Raw genomic sequence first — 18065 nt, forward strand, 5'->3', positions numbered from 1 at the left:
GGTACACAGGCTTATTTTTAAAGTTAAGATTCGAGACATTAAAAACAAATCAAGGACTAATATAAAATAATTAGATTGAGATACTGTCACTAGAAGATAAAATAAGATTCTGACTTCAGAATGGAGTTAACTGAGTATGATAACTTAGTGCAGAATAAGATATAAATGTCTGGGCTACTGGAGGTCCAAACACTATGGATGCACTTGGAAAAGCCCTCATGTTACCCAGAGGGCAACAGCACAGATTTTTTGTGTTCAGGCTAAACTAAAGCAGATATAAAGTCACTGCTTTGATGTAACAATAGCTGTTTCTCCTTTTCCCTTCCCTATAGATGTTCTTTATTTCAACCTACTTGTTAGTGGAGGAAGAAGAGACTGAATTCTATTTCTCTCCTTCCTCCAGATTCTTTAGTGTGTCTTACTAATCCTTTGCCCTGGAATTCTCTAATTCTACTTAACTGTATGTTCCACAGGTAAGGAGCCAAAACTTGGAAAAACCATATCAAGATGGAGTTCAGGAATATGATGGAAATTTATTTTATGTAGCCTTCTTAAGCCATACAGGCTTTTGCTCAAAACAGAGGTCAAGATAATTTCGCCATCCTATCCAACCCCCGCCTCCATTTAAAAATATTTTCTCTTATTATAAGAGTAATACACATTGTGAATGAACTTAATGCTATTCAATAAATTTTGAAATGCTTAAGAAGGTAAATTTTATACTGTGTATATTTTACCACAGTGAAAAAAGAGAAACATTTTTAGAAAATATTCTTTTTTTAAAAATTAATTAATTAATTTATTTATTTTATTTTTGGTTGTGTTGGGTCTTCGTTTCTGTGCGAGGGCTTTCTCCAGTTGCGGCGAGCGGGGGCCACTCTTCATCGCGGTGCGCGGGCCTCTCACTATCGCGGCCTCTCTTGTTGCGGAGCACAGGCTCCAGACGCGCAGGCTCAGTAATTGTGGCTCACGGGCCTAGTTGCTCCGCGGCATGTGGGATCTTCCCAGACCAGGGCTTGAACCTGTGTCCCCTGCATTGGCAGGCAGATTCTCAACCACTGTGCCACCAGGGAAGTCCCCTAGAAAATATTCTTTATAGAAAAATTTAAAAATAAATAAAAATGCAAAAAGTTTTAAGAATCCACACTAGATGCAGAACAATTAGCTTTTCCCCTTTCCTACCACCCAACAGAGTTTGTTTTTGTCTTTTTTGCTTTTTGGTTTTTTTACTTTTTTACTCTATGGGGAAAAATGGGCTTCAACAGTGGAAACTAAGAAATAATCTCATTTATATGCTGAAGGATTTTTAAAATGTTAAGAGTATGTATGTAGCTTACTTCGCATCCTTTCAGGATCTTTTAGATCTTAACTTACTCTCCCTTTATGTTCTACCATAGATGGCTCTGAAGCAAGTAGCTTCTAATAGGAAAAAATAATTATTTTGAGATCTCATTCCCTAATTCAGAATTTTTCCTAGAATATTCTCATCATCATGGATAGAGACCAAAAGGTAGAAATTCAGTTCTACTTTGTGGCTTCTTCATAAAAGTATATGGCCAAATTTGAATGTTTATGGTAACAAGGGATATAAACAATATGAATAACTTTGATAGAACATTAGGTATTAACTTCTCTAGTAAAACTTTTAATCAAATCTGTTATCAAGCACCAAAATGATCAGAGTTGAAGTTCACTTTCTCTTCCTTCCAACCTACTTCTCTAAGCAGTAAAATATCTAAAGACAAGAGAAGGGAAAATAGACAAAGCAAAGCTCATGAAAATTCATATGCCTAAAAATGAGAACATGAAAACTAGGAGGGAATTCTAATTTGCAAAGCCCACAAAGCCCCTTACCTAAAAGGGGATGGGTGGTAAGGGGGAAGGAAGGAGTAGATATGTACTCCTGTAAACTGTGAAAATTAGGTAACTTCAAGCAAAATCTTAATAACAAAAGATGAGCCAAGTGAATGCACCAGAAAGACACACAACACTCTTAGCAGAAAGTGCTGGAGAGGTGCTCCCCGCCTGCGGTCTGCTGCCAGCCCTAATGCCTGGCAAATCCAACTATTCAATTTAGAAAGTGGTTCTCCTCTTCCTCTTTTGGATTTAATTTCATTCAAATTCATTTTCATCAACTGAATTACAGGACACCAATATATAACTTTTTCTCTCACAAAAGGGCTAGATACACTGTAACACTATTATTTGGCATTTGTACATTGTTTAGTGATTTTCAAAGCAGTTTTCACAGGCATCATCTACACTCACAGTGTAGGTAAGCTGTATGGCTAGTGCCACTCTCGTGCCCCAGATCAGGAAACTCAATCTCAGAAAAGTTGAGCCAGTTGCCTATAAATAGGAGTGCTCGCTGGACCATCTATCAGTATTCAGGGACTCCCATCAATAGGATACTAGGAGAGTGGTTGATGTATACCCTAGAATCCGATACTGCCCATAAATTTCATTCTCATCCTCCATTATCAATATGCAGAGTCTCTGACCACCTCTTTTAACCTAAATACTACTTTTCACAATTTGTGCTCTTAAAATAAAGCTAATTAAACAAAGATGATCATCTCTTCCCACACTGGCCATTTATCAATATAATTCCTAGCAGTATTTGCACATCAAAAATAGTTCATTGGGCTTCCTTGGTGGCGCAGTAGATAAGAATCTGCCTGCCAATGTGGGGGACACAGGTTCGATCCCTGGTCTGGGAAAATCCCACATGTCACGGAGCAACTAAGCCCATGTGCCACAACTACTGAGCCTGAGCTCTAGAGCCCGCAAGCCACAACTACTGAGCCCGCGTGCACAACTACTGAAGCCCGCATGCCTAGAGCCCGTGCTCCACAAGAGAAGCCACCGCAATGAGAAGCCCGCGCACCGCAACAAAGAGTAGCCCCTGCTCGCTGCAACTAGAGAAAGCCCATGTGTAGCAACGAAGGCCCAATACAGCCAAAAAAAAAACAAAAACAAAAACAAAAACAAAAAAAGTTCATTAAAAAATAAAGAGAAATCACATTCATAAGTTAACACGACTGATTAACAAAGATAAAATGGAATTAAGTGCTTAGTTTAACTCAGTAGAGTTCCTATAAGGTTATGGCTATGAAATATCCATTTTCCAGTGTCATTCAACTTGCTTATCTTTCATTAATATATTTGAACTTTTGGTTTCATAAATTAATGGCAATTTGCTAAATTTTTAAAAAGCATCATATATCCAGTTATTAACCAAAGTTGTTAAAATCCTAGAATGTTTCAGCTTTCCATTAATAACGTTTCATAACTTCAACACTAGAAAATATAAGAATGCGAAGGTATCTGATATATTGGGATCTATATTACTTTATCCTTTAGTTAGACAAGTTTAGACTACATGTGTAGACACGTTTAAAATATTCTGAATTCAAATTCATCTTCCCTTAATTTCATATATAAAAAAAAGTACTTCCTTCCAAAAAGAATGCCTCTACTTAAAAAAACAGACCTGCATAGTGGTTACTAGAAAAGTAGTTTGGATGAGTATTACATACAGAATGGAAATAAGACTGGGAACCAGTTCTGGAACCCTGATGACCGCATCTGCCCTGTATATGTCCATAACACTGGTTTTTAGCTGACCAATATCCTCAAAATTTTCAAATAATTTTATCCTAAACTATAATAACCTAACACATGTTATTTTCTTTCAAACACTGTCAAGATTTAATGAATCCTAAAACTTACAAGTATATATTAAATAAATCAATTCATTTTTTGCAAGGTGCCAATAAATTTAAAATGCAGACATTAAATTTACCTTCTAGCCACGTGTAGAACGATTCTCCTAAAACACAAAACAAAAACAATCAAAATTATACACACACACAGAATTGGGTTAAAATGTTTAAATGGTCATTCATAAATAAGAATAAATTTAGTCTATAAAATATTTCTCATGACAGATTAAGGAATATGTCCACTGCTCACGTGTAATGGAAAAACAGGCATATGGTTCTAGAAAATAAAGTCCAAAGGTAACTGAAGTAGTTTTGGGAAGAAGTTCTTATAAATGACATTTTGACTTGTAAAATTTTTGAGAAAACTTCCAGTCAAAATATTATGTAAACCTTATTCACTTGAAGGCTTAAATATCCATAAGTATTAGGAGAAACAATCTTAAATTTGCTTTTGATGATAACCATAGCATTATTCAAAACTTTCAGAAAAAAAGTGAATTATAATTAATATGAAAATCAAATTAATTCCATTTTTCCTGAGCAATAAACCTAAGTATATTTCCTCAATTATCTAAAACTACTAAGTTTTAAGAGATAATAAAAAAGTTCCCTAATTTTCAAAATAATTCTTCAGAAAAGTTAACGACCAGAATATGAAGGGGCCTTCCTTGTGTACTACGCTAAAAGAACTATTTCTAGCCCAATATTGTTCTGAGTGAAAACAAAAGTGACAGTCAATAAAGATAAAAACAGTTAACAAACTTCCTAATTTACTCATCCTTATTTTATTTGAATTGGGAAAAGCAAAGCATGATGATAAAAACTCAACACATAGGTGAGCTGAGCAAGGAGTCTAGGGGATAAATTAAATGGTGGGGAATTACTTTGCCTCCTGAAAGTCTTCACCCTTAGCAAAACAACACAAACATCTTCCTAGAGAATCATTCATTCAACATACTCTTACACAAAACATCATTCATTATCTCACTTGTTTACTCAAAAAGCCCCAACTGCTAACAGGAAAAGTCTAGCTCCTAAGGTCCTCAATAATCTGGCTTCTACTCATCTTTCTAATTTTAAATTACCCCATATATGAAGTCTTTCCTACTCTCCCCAAACATGCCTTTGCCTTTCTCAACCCCTTGGTCCATGCTGTCATCCAAGTAGCACACACTATCCAATTCTACTGGCTTTAAATCAGTCCATCATTCAAGTCCATCTCAAATGCCACCTCCTCCAGTAAATTTTCCCAGTGAGGCAGGATCTGTTCTACCTCTGAAGAGCTACACCACCTACTGTTGTACTATGTATGTAATACTTCTTTATTATCACTTATGTACAGTGCTTATCATTCCTACTATACATATTTTTAGCTCCTAGAGGGAAGGCATGTTTTATACATCTTTCTATCCTTTACAATGCCCATCACAGGGCCCTTGACACATAGGGTAACATTATTTATTTTTTAAAATAAATTTATTTATTTATTTATTTATTTTTGACTGTGTTGGGTCTTGGTTGCTGTGTGCAGGCTTTCTCTAGTTGCAGCGAGCGGGGCCTACTCTTTGTTGCAGTACACGGGCTTCTCACTGCAGTGGCTTCTCTTGTGGAGCACGGGCTCCAGGCACGTGGGCTTCAGTAGTTGTGCCTTGTGGGCTCTAGAGCACGGGCTCAGTAGTTGTGGTGCGGGCTTAGCTGCTCCGTGGCATGTGGGATCTTCGCGGACCAGGGATCGAACCTGTGTCCCCTGCACTGGCAGGCAGATTCTTAACCACTGTGCCACCAGGGAAGTCCCTATATACATAGGGTAACTTTAAATTATAAAAAACACTCTTATTTTTTTGGTCACCATTGATTGGTAGCTATTTTCTGAAAAAAAAAAAAAAAGGATACTTTCTTTTGAATTAAAAACAAGAAAAAATCAAATTTTGATCATTAAAGGCATTTCTTCTACATTTGAAGCAAACATAAAATGAGACTTTTAACTTACCATCATCTTCTCCTAAAAGAGAAAATAATAGACAGGATTTTAGAAAATGTCTTACACAGTTCAGATTCCAATCCTATTTATTTATGGGATTAAAACTTACTCTGTGTTAAACTATTAATTATACCATGAACCTTGCTCAGTGTGTAGTTACCCTGCAAATAAGACTTCTTAATCAGAATATAGGCCAAAGAGTACAAGATTTTTCACACGTTTTATGCAATAAATAGTATCAGAGAGGAACTAAACAATCATAAAGACCACTAGTTTCAATAATTAACAAATATACAGTCACTCCGTTAGTCATTATGCACACAACTCTCTGAACATGTGTTTCCAGACTGGAGTACTTTTCTTTTTTAAGTTACTGCTCCTCAGCACATATTCACCTTAATAAAAGCACTTCCCAAACTCTAGTCAGTGCAAGCATCCCCGCAGGGTCTATGGGGCTGCCTAGACGTGGGGAAGAGGCCAGAAGGCTGGGCTTTCAGGCTCCACAGCAGCCCTGTCTTGATTAGCTTTACATGTGGAGTTCTGACAGAAAATTTCATTTTTGGAAAAAAGATGTTGGAAAGCTAGCTGTGGAAGCCAGGAATAGTGTGGAAGAAACACAGTTAAGAATATGAACCACCAAACCAGCTCTACAACAAATGCTAAAGGAACTTCTCTAAGTGGGAAACACAGAAAAGGACCTACAAAAACAAACCCAAAACAATTAAGAAAATGGTACTAGGAACATACATACTGATAATTACCTTAAACGTGAATGGATTAAATGTTCCAACCAAAAGACACAGGCTTGCTGACTGGACACAAAAACAAGACCCAGATACATGCTGTCTACAAGAGACCCACTTCAGACCTAGGGACACATACAGACTGAAAGTGAGAGGAAAGAAAAAGATATTCCATGCAAATGGAAATCAAAAGAAAGCTGAAGTAGCAATACTCAGATAAAATAGACTTTAAAATAAAGAATGTTACAAGAGACAAGGAAGGACATTACATAATGATCAAGGGATCAATCCAAGAAGAAGATATAACAATTGTAAATATTTATGCACCCAACATAGGAGCACCTCAATAAATAAGGCAACTGCTAACAGCTATAAAAGAGGAAATCAACAGTAACACAATAATAGTGGGGGACTTTAACACCTCACTTACACCAATGGACAGATCTTCCAAAAAGAAAATTAATAAGGAAACACAAGTTTTAAATGACACAATAGACCAGATAGATTTAATTGATATTTATAGGACATTCCATCCAAAAACAGCAGATTACACTTTCTTCTCAAGTGTGCACAGAACATTCTCCAGGATAGATCACATCTTGGGTCACAAATCAAGCCTCAGTAAATTTAAGAAAACTGAAATCATATCAAGCATCTTTTCTGACCACAACGCTATGAGATTAGAAATGAATTACAGGGAAAAAAACGTAAAAAACACAAACACATGGAGGCTAAACAATATGTTACTAAATAACCAAGAGATCACTGCAGAAATCAAAGAGGAAATCAAAAAATACCTAGAGACAAACGACAATGAAAACACGATGATCCAAAACCTATGGGATGCAGCAAAAGCAGTTCTAAGAGGGAAGTTTATAGCTATACAAGCCTACCTCAAGAAACAAGAAAAATCTCCAATAAACAATCTAACCTTACACCTAAAGGAACTAGAGAAAGAAGAACAAACAAAACCCTAAGTTAGCAGAAGGAAGGAAATCATAAAGATCAGAGCAGAAATCAATGAAATAGAAACAAAGAAAACAATAGCAAAGATCAATAAAACTAAAAGCTGGTTCTTTGAGAAGATAAACAAAATTGATAAGCCATTAGCCAGACTCATCAAGAAAAAGAGGGAGAGGACTCAAATCAATAAAATTAGAAATGAAAAAGGAGAAGTTACAACAGGCACCGCAGAAATACAAAGCATCCTAAGAGACTACTACAAGCAACTCTATGCCAGTAAAATGGACAACCTGGAAGAAATGGACAAATTCTTAGAAAGGTATAACCTTCCAAGACTGAACCAGGAAGAAACAGAAAATATGAACAGACCAATCACAAGTAATAAAATTGAAACTGTGATTAAGAATCTTCCAACAAACAAAAGTCCAGGACCAGATGGCTTCACAAGTGAATTCTATCAAACATTTAGAGAAGAGCTAACACCCATCCTTCTCAAACTCTTCCAAAAACTTGCAGAGGAAGGAACACTCCCAAACTCATTCTACAAGGCCACCATCACCCTGATACCAAAACCAGACAAAGAGTCTACAAAAAAAGAAAATTACAGACCAGTATCACTGACGAATATAGACGCAAAAATCCTCAACAAAAATAACAGAATAAAACAACACATTAAAAGGATCATACACCATGATCAAGTGGGATTTATCCCAGGGATGCAAGGATTCTTCAATATACGCAAATCAATCATTGTGATACACCATATTAACACATTGAAGAATAAAAACCATATGATCATCTCAACAGATGCAGAAAAAGCTTCTGACAAAATTCAACACCGTTTTATGATAAAAAATCTCCCGAAAGTGAGAATAGAGGGAACCTACCTCAACATAATAAAGGCCATATACGACAAACCCACAGCGAACATCATTCTCAACAGTGAAAACCTGAAAGCATTTCCTCTAAGATCAGGAACAAGACAAGGATGTCCACTCTCACCACTATTATTTAACATAGTTTTGGAAGTCCTAGACACGGCAATCAGAGAAGAAAAAGAAATAAAAGGAATACAAATTGGAAAAGAAGTAAAACTGTCACTGTTTGCAGATGACATGATACTACACATAGAGAATCCTAAAGATGCCACCAGAAAACTACTAGAGCTAATCAATGAATTTGGTAAAGTTGCAGGATACAAAATTAATGCACAGAAATCTCTTGCATTCCTATATGCTAATGATGAAAATTCTGAAAGAGAAATTAAGGAAACACTCCCATTTACCACTGCAACACAAAGAATAAAATACCTAGGAATAAACCTACCTAAGGAGATAAAAGACCTGTATGCAGAAAACTATAAGACACTGATGAAGGAAATTAAAGAGGATACAAACAGATGGAGAGATATACCATGTTCTTGGATTGGAAGAATCAATGTTGTGAAAACGACTATACTACCCAAAGCAATCTACAGATTCAATGCAATCCCTATCAAATTACCAATGGCATTTTGTACAGAACCAGAACAAAAAATCTTAAAATTTGTATGGAGACACAAAAGACCCCGAATAGCCAAAGCAGTCTTGAGGGAAATAAGTGGAGCTGGAGGAATCAGACTCCCTGACTCCAGACTATACTACAAAGCTACAGTAATCAAGACAATATGGTACCAGCACAAAAACAGAAATATAGATCAATGGAACAAGATAGAAAGCCCAGAGATAAACCCACGCACCTATGGTCAACTAATCTATGACAAAGGAGGCAAGGATATACAATGGAGAAAAGACAGTCTCTTCAATAAGTGGAGAAAAGACAGCCTCTTCAGTAAGTGGTGCTGGGAAAACTGGACAGCTACATGTAAAAGAATGAAATTAGAACACTCCCTAACACCATACACAAAAATAAACTCAAAATGGATTTGAGACCTAAATGTAAGACTGGACACTATAAAACTCTTAGAGGAAAACACAGGAAGAACACTCTTTGACGTATATCACAGCAAGATCTTTTTTGATCCGCCTCCTAGAGTAATGGAAATAAAAACAAAAATAAACAAATGGGATCTAATGAAACTTCAAAGCTTTTGCACAGCAAAGGAAACCATAAACAAGACGAAAAGACAACCCTCAGAATGGGAGAAAATATTTGCAAATGAATCAATGGACAAAGGATTAATCTCCGAAATATATAAACAGCTCATGCAGCTCAATATTAAAAGAACAAACAACCCAATCCAAAAATGGGCAGAAGACCTAAACAGACATTTCTCCAAAGAAGACATACAGATGGCCAAGAAGCACATTAAAGCTGCTCAACATCACTAATTATTAGAGAAATGCAAATCAAAACTACAATGAGGTATCACCTCACACCAGTTAGAATGGGCATCATCAGAAAATCTACAAACAACAAATGCTGGAGAGGGTGTGGAGAAAAGGGAACCCTCTTGCACTGTTGGTGGGAATGTAAATTGATACAGCCACTATGGAGAACAGTATGGAGGTTCCTTAAAATACTAAAAATAGAATCACCATATGACCCAGCAATCTCACTACTGGGCATATACCCAGAGAAAACCATAATTCAAAAAGACACATGCACCCCAATGTTCATTGCAGCACTATTTACGATAGCCAGTTCATGGAAGCAACCTAAATGCCCGTCGACAGACGAATGGATAAAGAAGTTGTGGTACATATATACAATGGAGTATTACTCAGCCATAAAAAGGAACGAAACTGGGTCATTTGTAGAGACGTGGATGGATCTAGAGACTGTCATACAGAGCGAAGTAAGTCAGAAAGAAAGAAACAAATATCGTATATTAACGCATATATGTGGAACCTAGAAAAATGGTACAGATGAACCGGTTTGCAGGGCAGAAAGTGAGACACAGATGTAGAGAACAAACGTATGGACACCAAGGGGGGAAAGCAGCGGCGGGTGGTGGTGGTGGTGGTGGTGTGATGAATTGGGAGATTGGGATTGACATGCATACACTGATGTGTATAAAATGGATGACTAATAAGAACCTGCTGTATAGAAAAATAAAATTCAAAGAAAAATAGTAAACAGCCATTAATCAACAATTGGCAGTTTCAGTGGAGAAAGCATATAAACAGCATTAGCGAGAGCTATTGCATTACTTCCTGGGGAACCCACTTATCACCCAGGACCCATTCTCTCCCTTACCTAGTCTTTTGTCTCCCTCTTCTACACTTGTTTTTTCTCTGCTCCTCTTTCCTCCCTCTATCCTTTACTCTATTCACTTTCCTTCCTCTCTCCATCTTTCCTACAGCCTCATGTCTCTAGTTTATCATAATATGGAAGTGAAGTATTTCTTAGGACTTCATGCTTTTATTAAATGAACAATTATATTTTCTGCTTTAAGAGTAAGTGATCCAAACCTATGGGATGCAGCAAAAGCGGTTCTAAGAGGGAAGTTTATAGCTATACAAGCCTACCTAAGGAAATAAGAAAAATCTCAAGTAAACAATCTAACCTTACACCTAAAGAAACTAGAGAAAGAAGAACAAACAAAACCCAAAGTTAGCAGAAAGAAAGAAATCATAAAGATCAGAGCAGAAATAAATGAAATAGAAACTAAGAAAACAATAGCAAAGATCAATAAAACTAAAAGTTGGTTCTTTGAGAAGATAAACAAAATTGATAAGCCATTAGCCAGACTCATCAAGAAAAAGAGGGAGAGGACTCAAATCAATAAAATCAGAAATGAAAAAGGAGAAGTTACAACAGACACCGCAGAAATACAAAACATCCTAAGAGACTACTACAAGCAACTTTATGCCAATAAAATGGACAACCTGGAAGAAATGGACAAATTCTTAGAAAGGTATAACCTTCCAAGACTGAATCAGGAAGAAACAGAAAATATGAACAGACCAATCACAAGTAATGAAATTGAAACTGTGATTAAAAATCTTCCAACAAACAAAAGTCCAGGACCAGATGGCTTCACAGGTGAATTCTATCAAACATTTAGAGAAGAGCCAACACCCATCCTTCTCAAACTCTTCCAAAAAATTGCAGAGGAAGGAACACTCCCAAACTCATTCTATGAGGCCACCATCACCCTGATACCAAAACCAGACAAAGACACTACAAAAAAAGAAAATTACAGACCAATATCACTGATGAATATAGATGCAAAAATCCTCAACAAAATACTAGCAAACAGAATCCAACAACACATTAAAAGGATCATACACCACGATCAAGTGGGATTTATCCCAGGGATGCAAGGATTCTTCAATATACGCAAATCAATCAATGTGATACACCATATTAACAAATTGAAGAATAAAAACCATATGATCATCTCAATAGATGCAGAAAAAGCTTTTGACAAAATTCAACACCCATTTATGATAAAAACTCTCCAGAAAATGGGCATAGAGGGAACCTACCTCAACATAATAAAGGCCATATATGACAAACCCACAGCAAACATCATTCTCAATGGTGAAAAACTGAAAGCCTTTCCTCTAAGATCAGGAACGAGACAAGGATGTCCACTCTCACCACTATTATTCAACATAGTTCTGGAAGTCCTAGCCACGGCAATCAGAGAAGAAAAAGAAATAAAAGGAATACAAATTGCAAAAGAAGAAGTAAAACTGTCACTGTTTGCGGATGACATGATACTATACATAGAGAATCCTAAAACTGCCACCAGAAAACTGCTAGAGCTAATTAATGAATATGGTAAAGTTGCAGGTTACAAAATTAATGCACAGAAATCTCTTGCATTCCTATACACTAATGATGAAAAATCTGAAAGAGAAATTATGGAAACACTCCCATTTACCATTGCAACAAAAAGAATAAAATACCTAGGAATAAACCTACCTAGGGAGACAAAAGACCTGTATACAGAAAACTATAAGACACTGATGAAAGAAATTAAAGATGATACCAACAGATGGAGAGATATACCATGTTCTTGGATTGGAAGAATCAACATTGTGAAAATGAGTATACTACCCAAAGCAATCTACAGATTCAATGCAATCCCTATCAAATTACCAATGGCATTTTTTACAGAGCTAGAACAAATCATCTTAAAATTTGTATGGAAACACAAAAGACCCCGAATAGCCAAAGCAGTCTTGAGGCAAAAAAATGGAGCTGGAGGAATCAGACTCCCTGACTTCAGACTATACTACAAAGCTACAGTAATCAAGACAATATGGTACTGGCACAAAAACAGAAACATAGATCAATGGAACAAGATAGAAAGCCCAGAGATTAACCCACGCACCTATGGTCAACTAATCTATGACAAAGGAGGCAAAGATATACAATGGAGAAAAGACAGTCTCTTCAATAAGTGGTGCTGGGAAAACTGGACAGCTACATGTAAAAGAATGAAATTAGAATACTCCCTAACACCATACACAAAAATAAACTCAAAATGGATTAGAGACCTAAATATAAGACTGGACACTATAAAACTCTTAGAGGAAAACACAGGAAGAACACTCTTTGACGTATATCACAGCAAGATCTTTTTTGATCCGCCTCCTAGAGTAATGGAAATAAAAACAAAAATAAACAAGTGGGACCTAATGAAACTTCAAAGCTTTTGCACAGCAAAGGAAACCATAAACAAGACGAAAAGACAACCCTCAGAATGGGAGAAAATATTTGCAAATGAATCAATGGACAAAGGATTAATCTCCAAAATATATAAACAGCTCATTCAGCTCAATATCAAAGAAACAAACACCCCAATCCAAAAATGGGCAGAAGACCTAAATAGACATTTCTCCAAAGAAGGCATACAGACGGCCACGAAGCACATGAAAAGATGCTCAACATCACTAATTATTAGAGAAATGCAAATCAAAACTACAATGAGGTATCACCTCACTCCTGTTAGAATGGGCATCATCAGAAAATCTACAAACAACAAATGCTGGAGAGGGTGTGGAGAAAAGGGAACCCTCTTGCACTGTTGGTGGGAATGTAAATTGATACAGCCACTATGGAGAACAATATGGAGGTTCCTTAAAAAACTAAAAATAGAATTACCATATGACCCAGCAATCCCACTACTGGGCATATACCCAGAGAAAACCGTAATTCAAAAAGACACATGCACCCGAATGTTCATTGCAGCACTATTTACAATAGCCAGGTCATGGAAGCAACCTAAATGCCCATCAACAGACGAATGGATAAAGAAGTTGTGGTACATATATACAATGGAATATTACTCAGCCATAAAAAGGAACGAAATTGAGTCATTTGTTGAGACGTGGATGGATCTAGAGACTGTCATACAGAGTGAAGTAAGTCAGAAAGAGAAAAACAAATATCGTATATTAATGCATGTATGTGGAACCTAGAAAAATGGTACAGATGAGCCAGTTTGCAGGGCAGAAGTTGAGACACAGATGTAGAGAATGGACATATGGACACCAAGGGGGGAAAACTGCGGTGAGGTGGGGATGGTGGTGTGCTGAATTGGGCGATTGGGATTGACATGTATACACTGATGTGTATAAAACTGATGCCTAATAAGAACCTGCAGTATAAAAAAACAAACAAAACAACTAATACTAAACTTTCATTGGGTTATTTGTATGGAAATATGTTAATATAAATGTTTCAGACATTACATGAAATTTCTAAAAATCTTATATTTGTATTTGTATGGAAATACGTATGGAAATATGTTAATATAAATGTTTCAGACATTACATGAAATTTCTAAAAATCTTATATTTGTATATGTATGGAAATATGCTAATATAAGTGTTTCAGACATTACAGGAAACTTCTAAAAATCTTATATGTTCTGGTATAATGTTATAAGTAATAATCTTAGTTATTACGTTAAAATGTATATCTCAGAAATATCTAATTTTCTTGTCAACTGCATTATTATGAACTTTCATCAAATCTTTAACCATGGTCATATTTAAGTCTTTTGTCATTTAGAAAAAAAAAAAAAAAAGAGTAAGTGATCCATATATATGGAATCTAAAAAAAAAAAAAGGTCCTGTCCTAGGGGCAGGACAGGAATAAAGACGCAGACATAGAGAATGGACTTGAGGCCACGGGGAGGGGGAAAGGTAAGCTGGGATGAAGTGAGAGAGTAGCCTGGACATATATACACTACTAAATGTAAAATAGATAGCTAGTGGGAAGCAGCCGCATAGCACAGGGAGATCAGCTCGGTGCTCTGTGACCATCTAGAGGGGTGGGATACGGAGGGTGGGAGGGAGACGCAAGAGGGAGGGGATATGGGGAGATACAGTATACGTATAGATGATTCACTTCGTTATACAGCAGAAACTAACACAACATTGTAAAGCAATTATACTCCAATAAAGATGTTAAAAAAAGGTCTTCCCTGGTGACGCAGTGGTTAGGAATCCGCCTGCCAATGCAGGGGACACGGGTTCGAGTCCTGGTCGGGAAGATCCCACATGCCGCAGAGCAACAAAGCCCGTGTGCCACAACTACTGAGCCTGCGCTCTAGAACCCGCGAGCCACAACTACTGAAGCCTGCACGCCTAGAGCCCGTGCTCTGCAACGAGAGGCCACCACAGTGAGAAGCCTGCACACTGCAACGAACAGTAGCCCCCATTCGCCACAACTAGAGAAAGCCCGCGCACAGTAATGGTGACCCAGCACAGCCAAAAAAAAAAGATGTTAAAAAAAAAAAAAAAAGAGTAAGTGATCATAGAAAAGGTCTGAAAGGATACCTTCCAAACTCTGTACTACGGAAAAGAAAAAGTGTGTGGAGGCAGGTAGGGGTGGGGGCAGCATTCCCTTTTTACTTTATGTAACTTTTGCATTGTTTCAATTTTTCTAACATCTTGTATAATAAAAACATTTAAGTTGAAAATGGAAAAGTTATGAGGTAAAAGTAGTAAAAGAGGCAAAGGGTAAGAAGCCATGCACACCTTCTTCACACCCCGATTATCTTGCCCAAGCCGTTTCAGGATGAATTTGGGAGGACTACCGGCCATACTGTGAGTGCACATCTGAGAGCAGCCCATTCATTCAAACGTCCTAAGTCTCTCTGGTTCTGAGAAATGCCTAAAGAGATGGCTCTAGACCAGGAAATTCAAGCTCCTAAATCAATCCTGGTCTAAAGAAAGCATTAGAATGGCACGCCAATCACAGGGCTGCTCCCAGGCTTTGAGTCCTCGTTGAGAATCGATTGAGGATATGCCTAATAATTTTATATTGAATAACCTCCAACTATGTACGACAATGCTGTGCCGTAGAACTATAACAACAGCCATGTATGTAACTAAAATTTTTTTCTAATAAAAATTTGTAATGTTTTCTAATATCCACATTTTAAAAAGTAAAAGGTATACATGCACTGCAGTACATCAACAATTTGTTCTGTGATGCAAGAGTTAAAGTAGTTCTACCAAAACAATCAGGTTCTGTTTAATGGCAAAAATATTTTATACTGCTTCAGTTTTTAAATTGAAATGAACTAAAACGACATAAAATGTAAAATTTAGTTTCACACCAGCCACATTTCATGCGCTCAACAGCCTGACGTGGCAAAGTGGCAACCTAACTTTCTGGTACTTCTCTGCCGCCTTCTGAATCAGAGTGCCGTGCATCCATCAGCACTTGGGCATCTCCTGGGAGTCTCACCCACGACTTACAGAATCAGAACCTGCATTTAACAAGGCTCCTAGGCGATTTGTATGCGTACGGAAGTCGGAGAAGCACGCTATGAGCCACTGGTTCTGAAAGTGGCTGCATACTGGGATCATCTGGAGAGCTTAAAAAATACCAACGCCTCAGCTGCTGAGCCTGCGCGTCTGGAGCCTGTGCCCCGCAACGGGAGGGGCCGCGATAGTGAAAGGCCCGCGCACCGCGATGAAGAGCGGTCCCCGCACCGCGATGAAGAGTGGCCCCCACTTGCCGCAACTAGAGAAAGCCCTCGCACGAACCGAAGACCCAGCACAGCCAAAAATAAATAAATAAATAAATAAATAAATAAAATTAAAAAAAAAAAAAAAAATACCAACGCCTGGGTCCGAATTCCAAAGACTGTGACAACTGGTATGGGACAGGGCCTGGGCATTCAGATTTTTACCAGTTCCCCAGGAACCTCTAATATATATGGATTACTCATATATTCTAATTTATTTTATATATAGCTCCTAGTTTAGGGCCTGGCACATATCAGGCAGTCAATAAATGACAGTAATTATATAAAACGTGGAAATCTTGAGACCTAACTATGAACTAATCTTATACTTTCGATCATTCAAATTAAGCAAAAATATAAAATAGTTGAAAATTTTCTCAACATATAATTACAAAGGCATCTTGTAAACAATTTCTAAAAGCATGAAAATGTACCAAAAACCCACCTCGGCTGGGGGCCAGAGGATTTAAAGGACGATAAACAGATCGAGGCCTGAAAAAGAAAATACAAAACTCAAACGTAAAATGGTTTGACATTTTGATGTAATTTTTTCCAAGAGAAACAAGTATTCCCCTTCTTCCACCCTCCCTCTAGTCAATCCTCCTCCTTCCCCTACCCCCTCCAGTTACTTGAAACAGTTTTCTTCGTAGATGCTGTTCCACACTCTCCACGCAGAGGACCCTTTATAGCCAGTGTAACGCTCAGGGTTCAACAAAAGGTCTACATACTGAGCAGCTGGAGATCTCTCATCTGAACAAGAAACAATTCATAAAACCATCCACATTTCACTATTTATCTAAAATTTACCATTACAAAGCAAACAGGACTATCCAAAGGTTAGAGAAATGCTACGCTTTCAAGTCATCTCCAACTTAAACGGTAGAGTGGTTAGCACACTTGTGACTGTCCTTGACCCAGGACTTATAATAACTTGAACTTGAGAGAGGAAAAATAACTGCTCCCTTTCTTTTGGACGCTCAATGCCCTCTTACGTAATGTAACAGGCTTTACCCTTATTAGAGGCATTAATCATTTCTTAAGTTTTAACCACTAGGACTGAAAAGACCTAACAGAATCATAACCTGTTCTTAATATTTTACGTGATTGCCCCCCTAAGTATATATCTACCTAAACACATACTTGAAACATTTATTTTGTTTGCATATATTGTATCTAAAAAAAAAAAAAAAAAAGATTTCCCTGATACTTTCTGCTTGGACTTAGGAAATAAATGGTGCAGTAATTTTGTGATTCAAATTCGATCATTCATAGAGTTACACAATGTTGTAGTTAAAAAAAAAAAAGTTACAAATTTATTTTTACCAATGTTAATATATTGGTTAACATATTAATTGGTTAACATATTGGTGAGTAGGCACAACTTCAAGAATTTATTAACACATTTAAAATTAAATAACCATTTTCTGTGTTGAAACTCAAATTAGTATTTACTAGATCTCCACTATTTGGACAACATTTTGATAGAGATCTCTGCGGGATACAAAAGATAAAGAAAAGTGGTCTTAATGGTCACATTCTGGGTAGAAAAGGGAAGCACACGCTTTGCTATCTACAGAAAAATTATAATGACTATGCTTCACAAATCTATGCTAATACCACCTATAAGCTGAAATGCTATGTATGTTGGCATGGATGTATTCTTTTATGTATATGTTTCCTAATTTTTGGTGTCACGGTATTAAATCAATGGT

At 37.0% G+C, this 18065-nt stretch overlaps 1 protein-coding gene across 3 annotated transcripts in view; it reads right to left on the reverse strand.

Annotated features, from left to right (window-relative positions):
* Positions 1-18065, reverse strand: part of ERO1B (endoplasmic reticulum oxidoreductase 1 beta) — a 68149-nt gene that overhangs the window by 12627 nt on the left and 37457 nt on the right. For 2 of the 3 annotated variants that reach the window (XM_057531129.1, XM_057531130.1), the window contains exons 7-10: positions 16983-17103; positions 16799-16845; positions 5716-5727; positions 3806-3832 (exon numbers count right to left, since the gene is read on the reverse strand). In XM_057531129.1, coding sequence (XP_057387112.1) covers positions 3806-3832; positions 5716-5727; positions 16799-16845; positions 16983-17103 — 207 coding nt within the window. The remainder of the gene's footprint in view (positions 1-3805; positions 3833-5715; positions 5728-16798; positions 16846-16982; positions 17104-18065) is intronic. The other variant, XM_057531131.1, reaches the window with a different exon arrangement.

Source organism: Balaenoptera acutorostrata, chromosome 16 (genome assembly GCF_949987535.1).
Source record: "Balaenoptera acutorostrata chromosome 16, mBalAcu1.1, whole genome shotgun sequence".
Taxonomy (NCBI): domain Eukaryota; kingdom Metazoa; phylum Chordata; class Mammalia; order Artiodactyla; family Balaenopteridae; genus Balaenoptera; species Balaenoptera acutorostrata.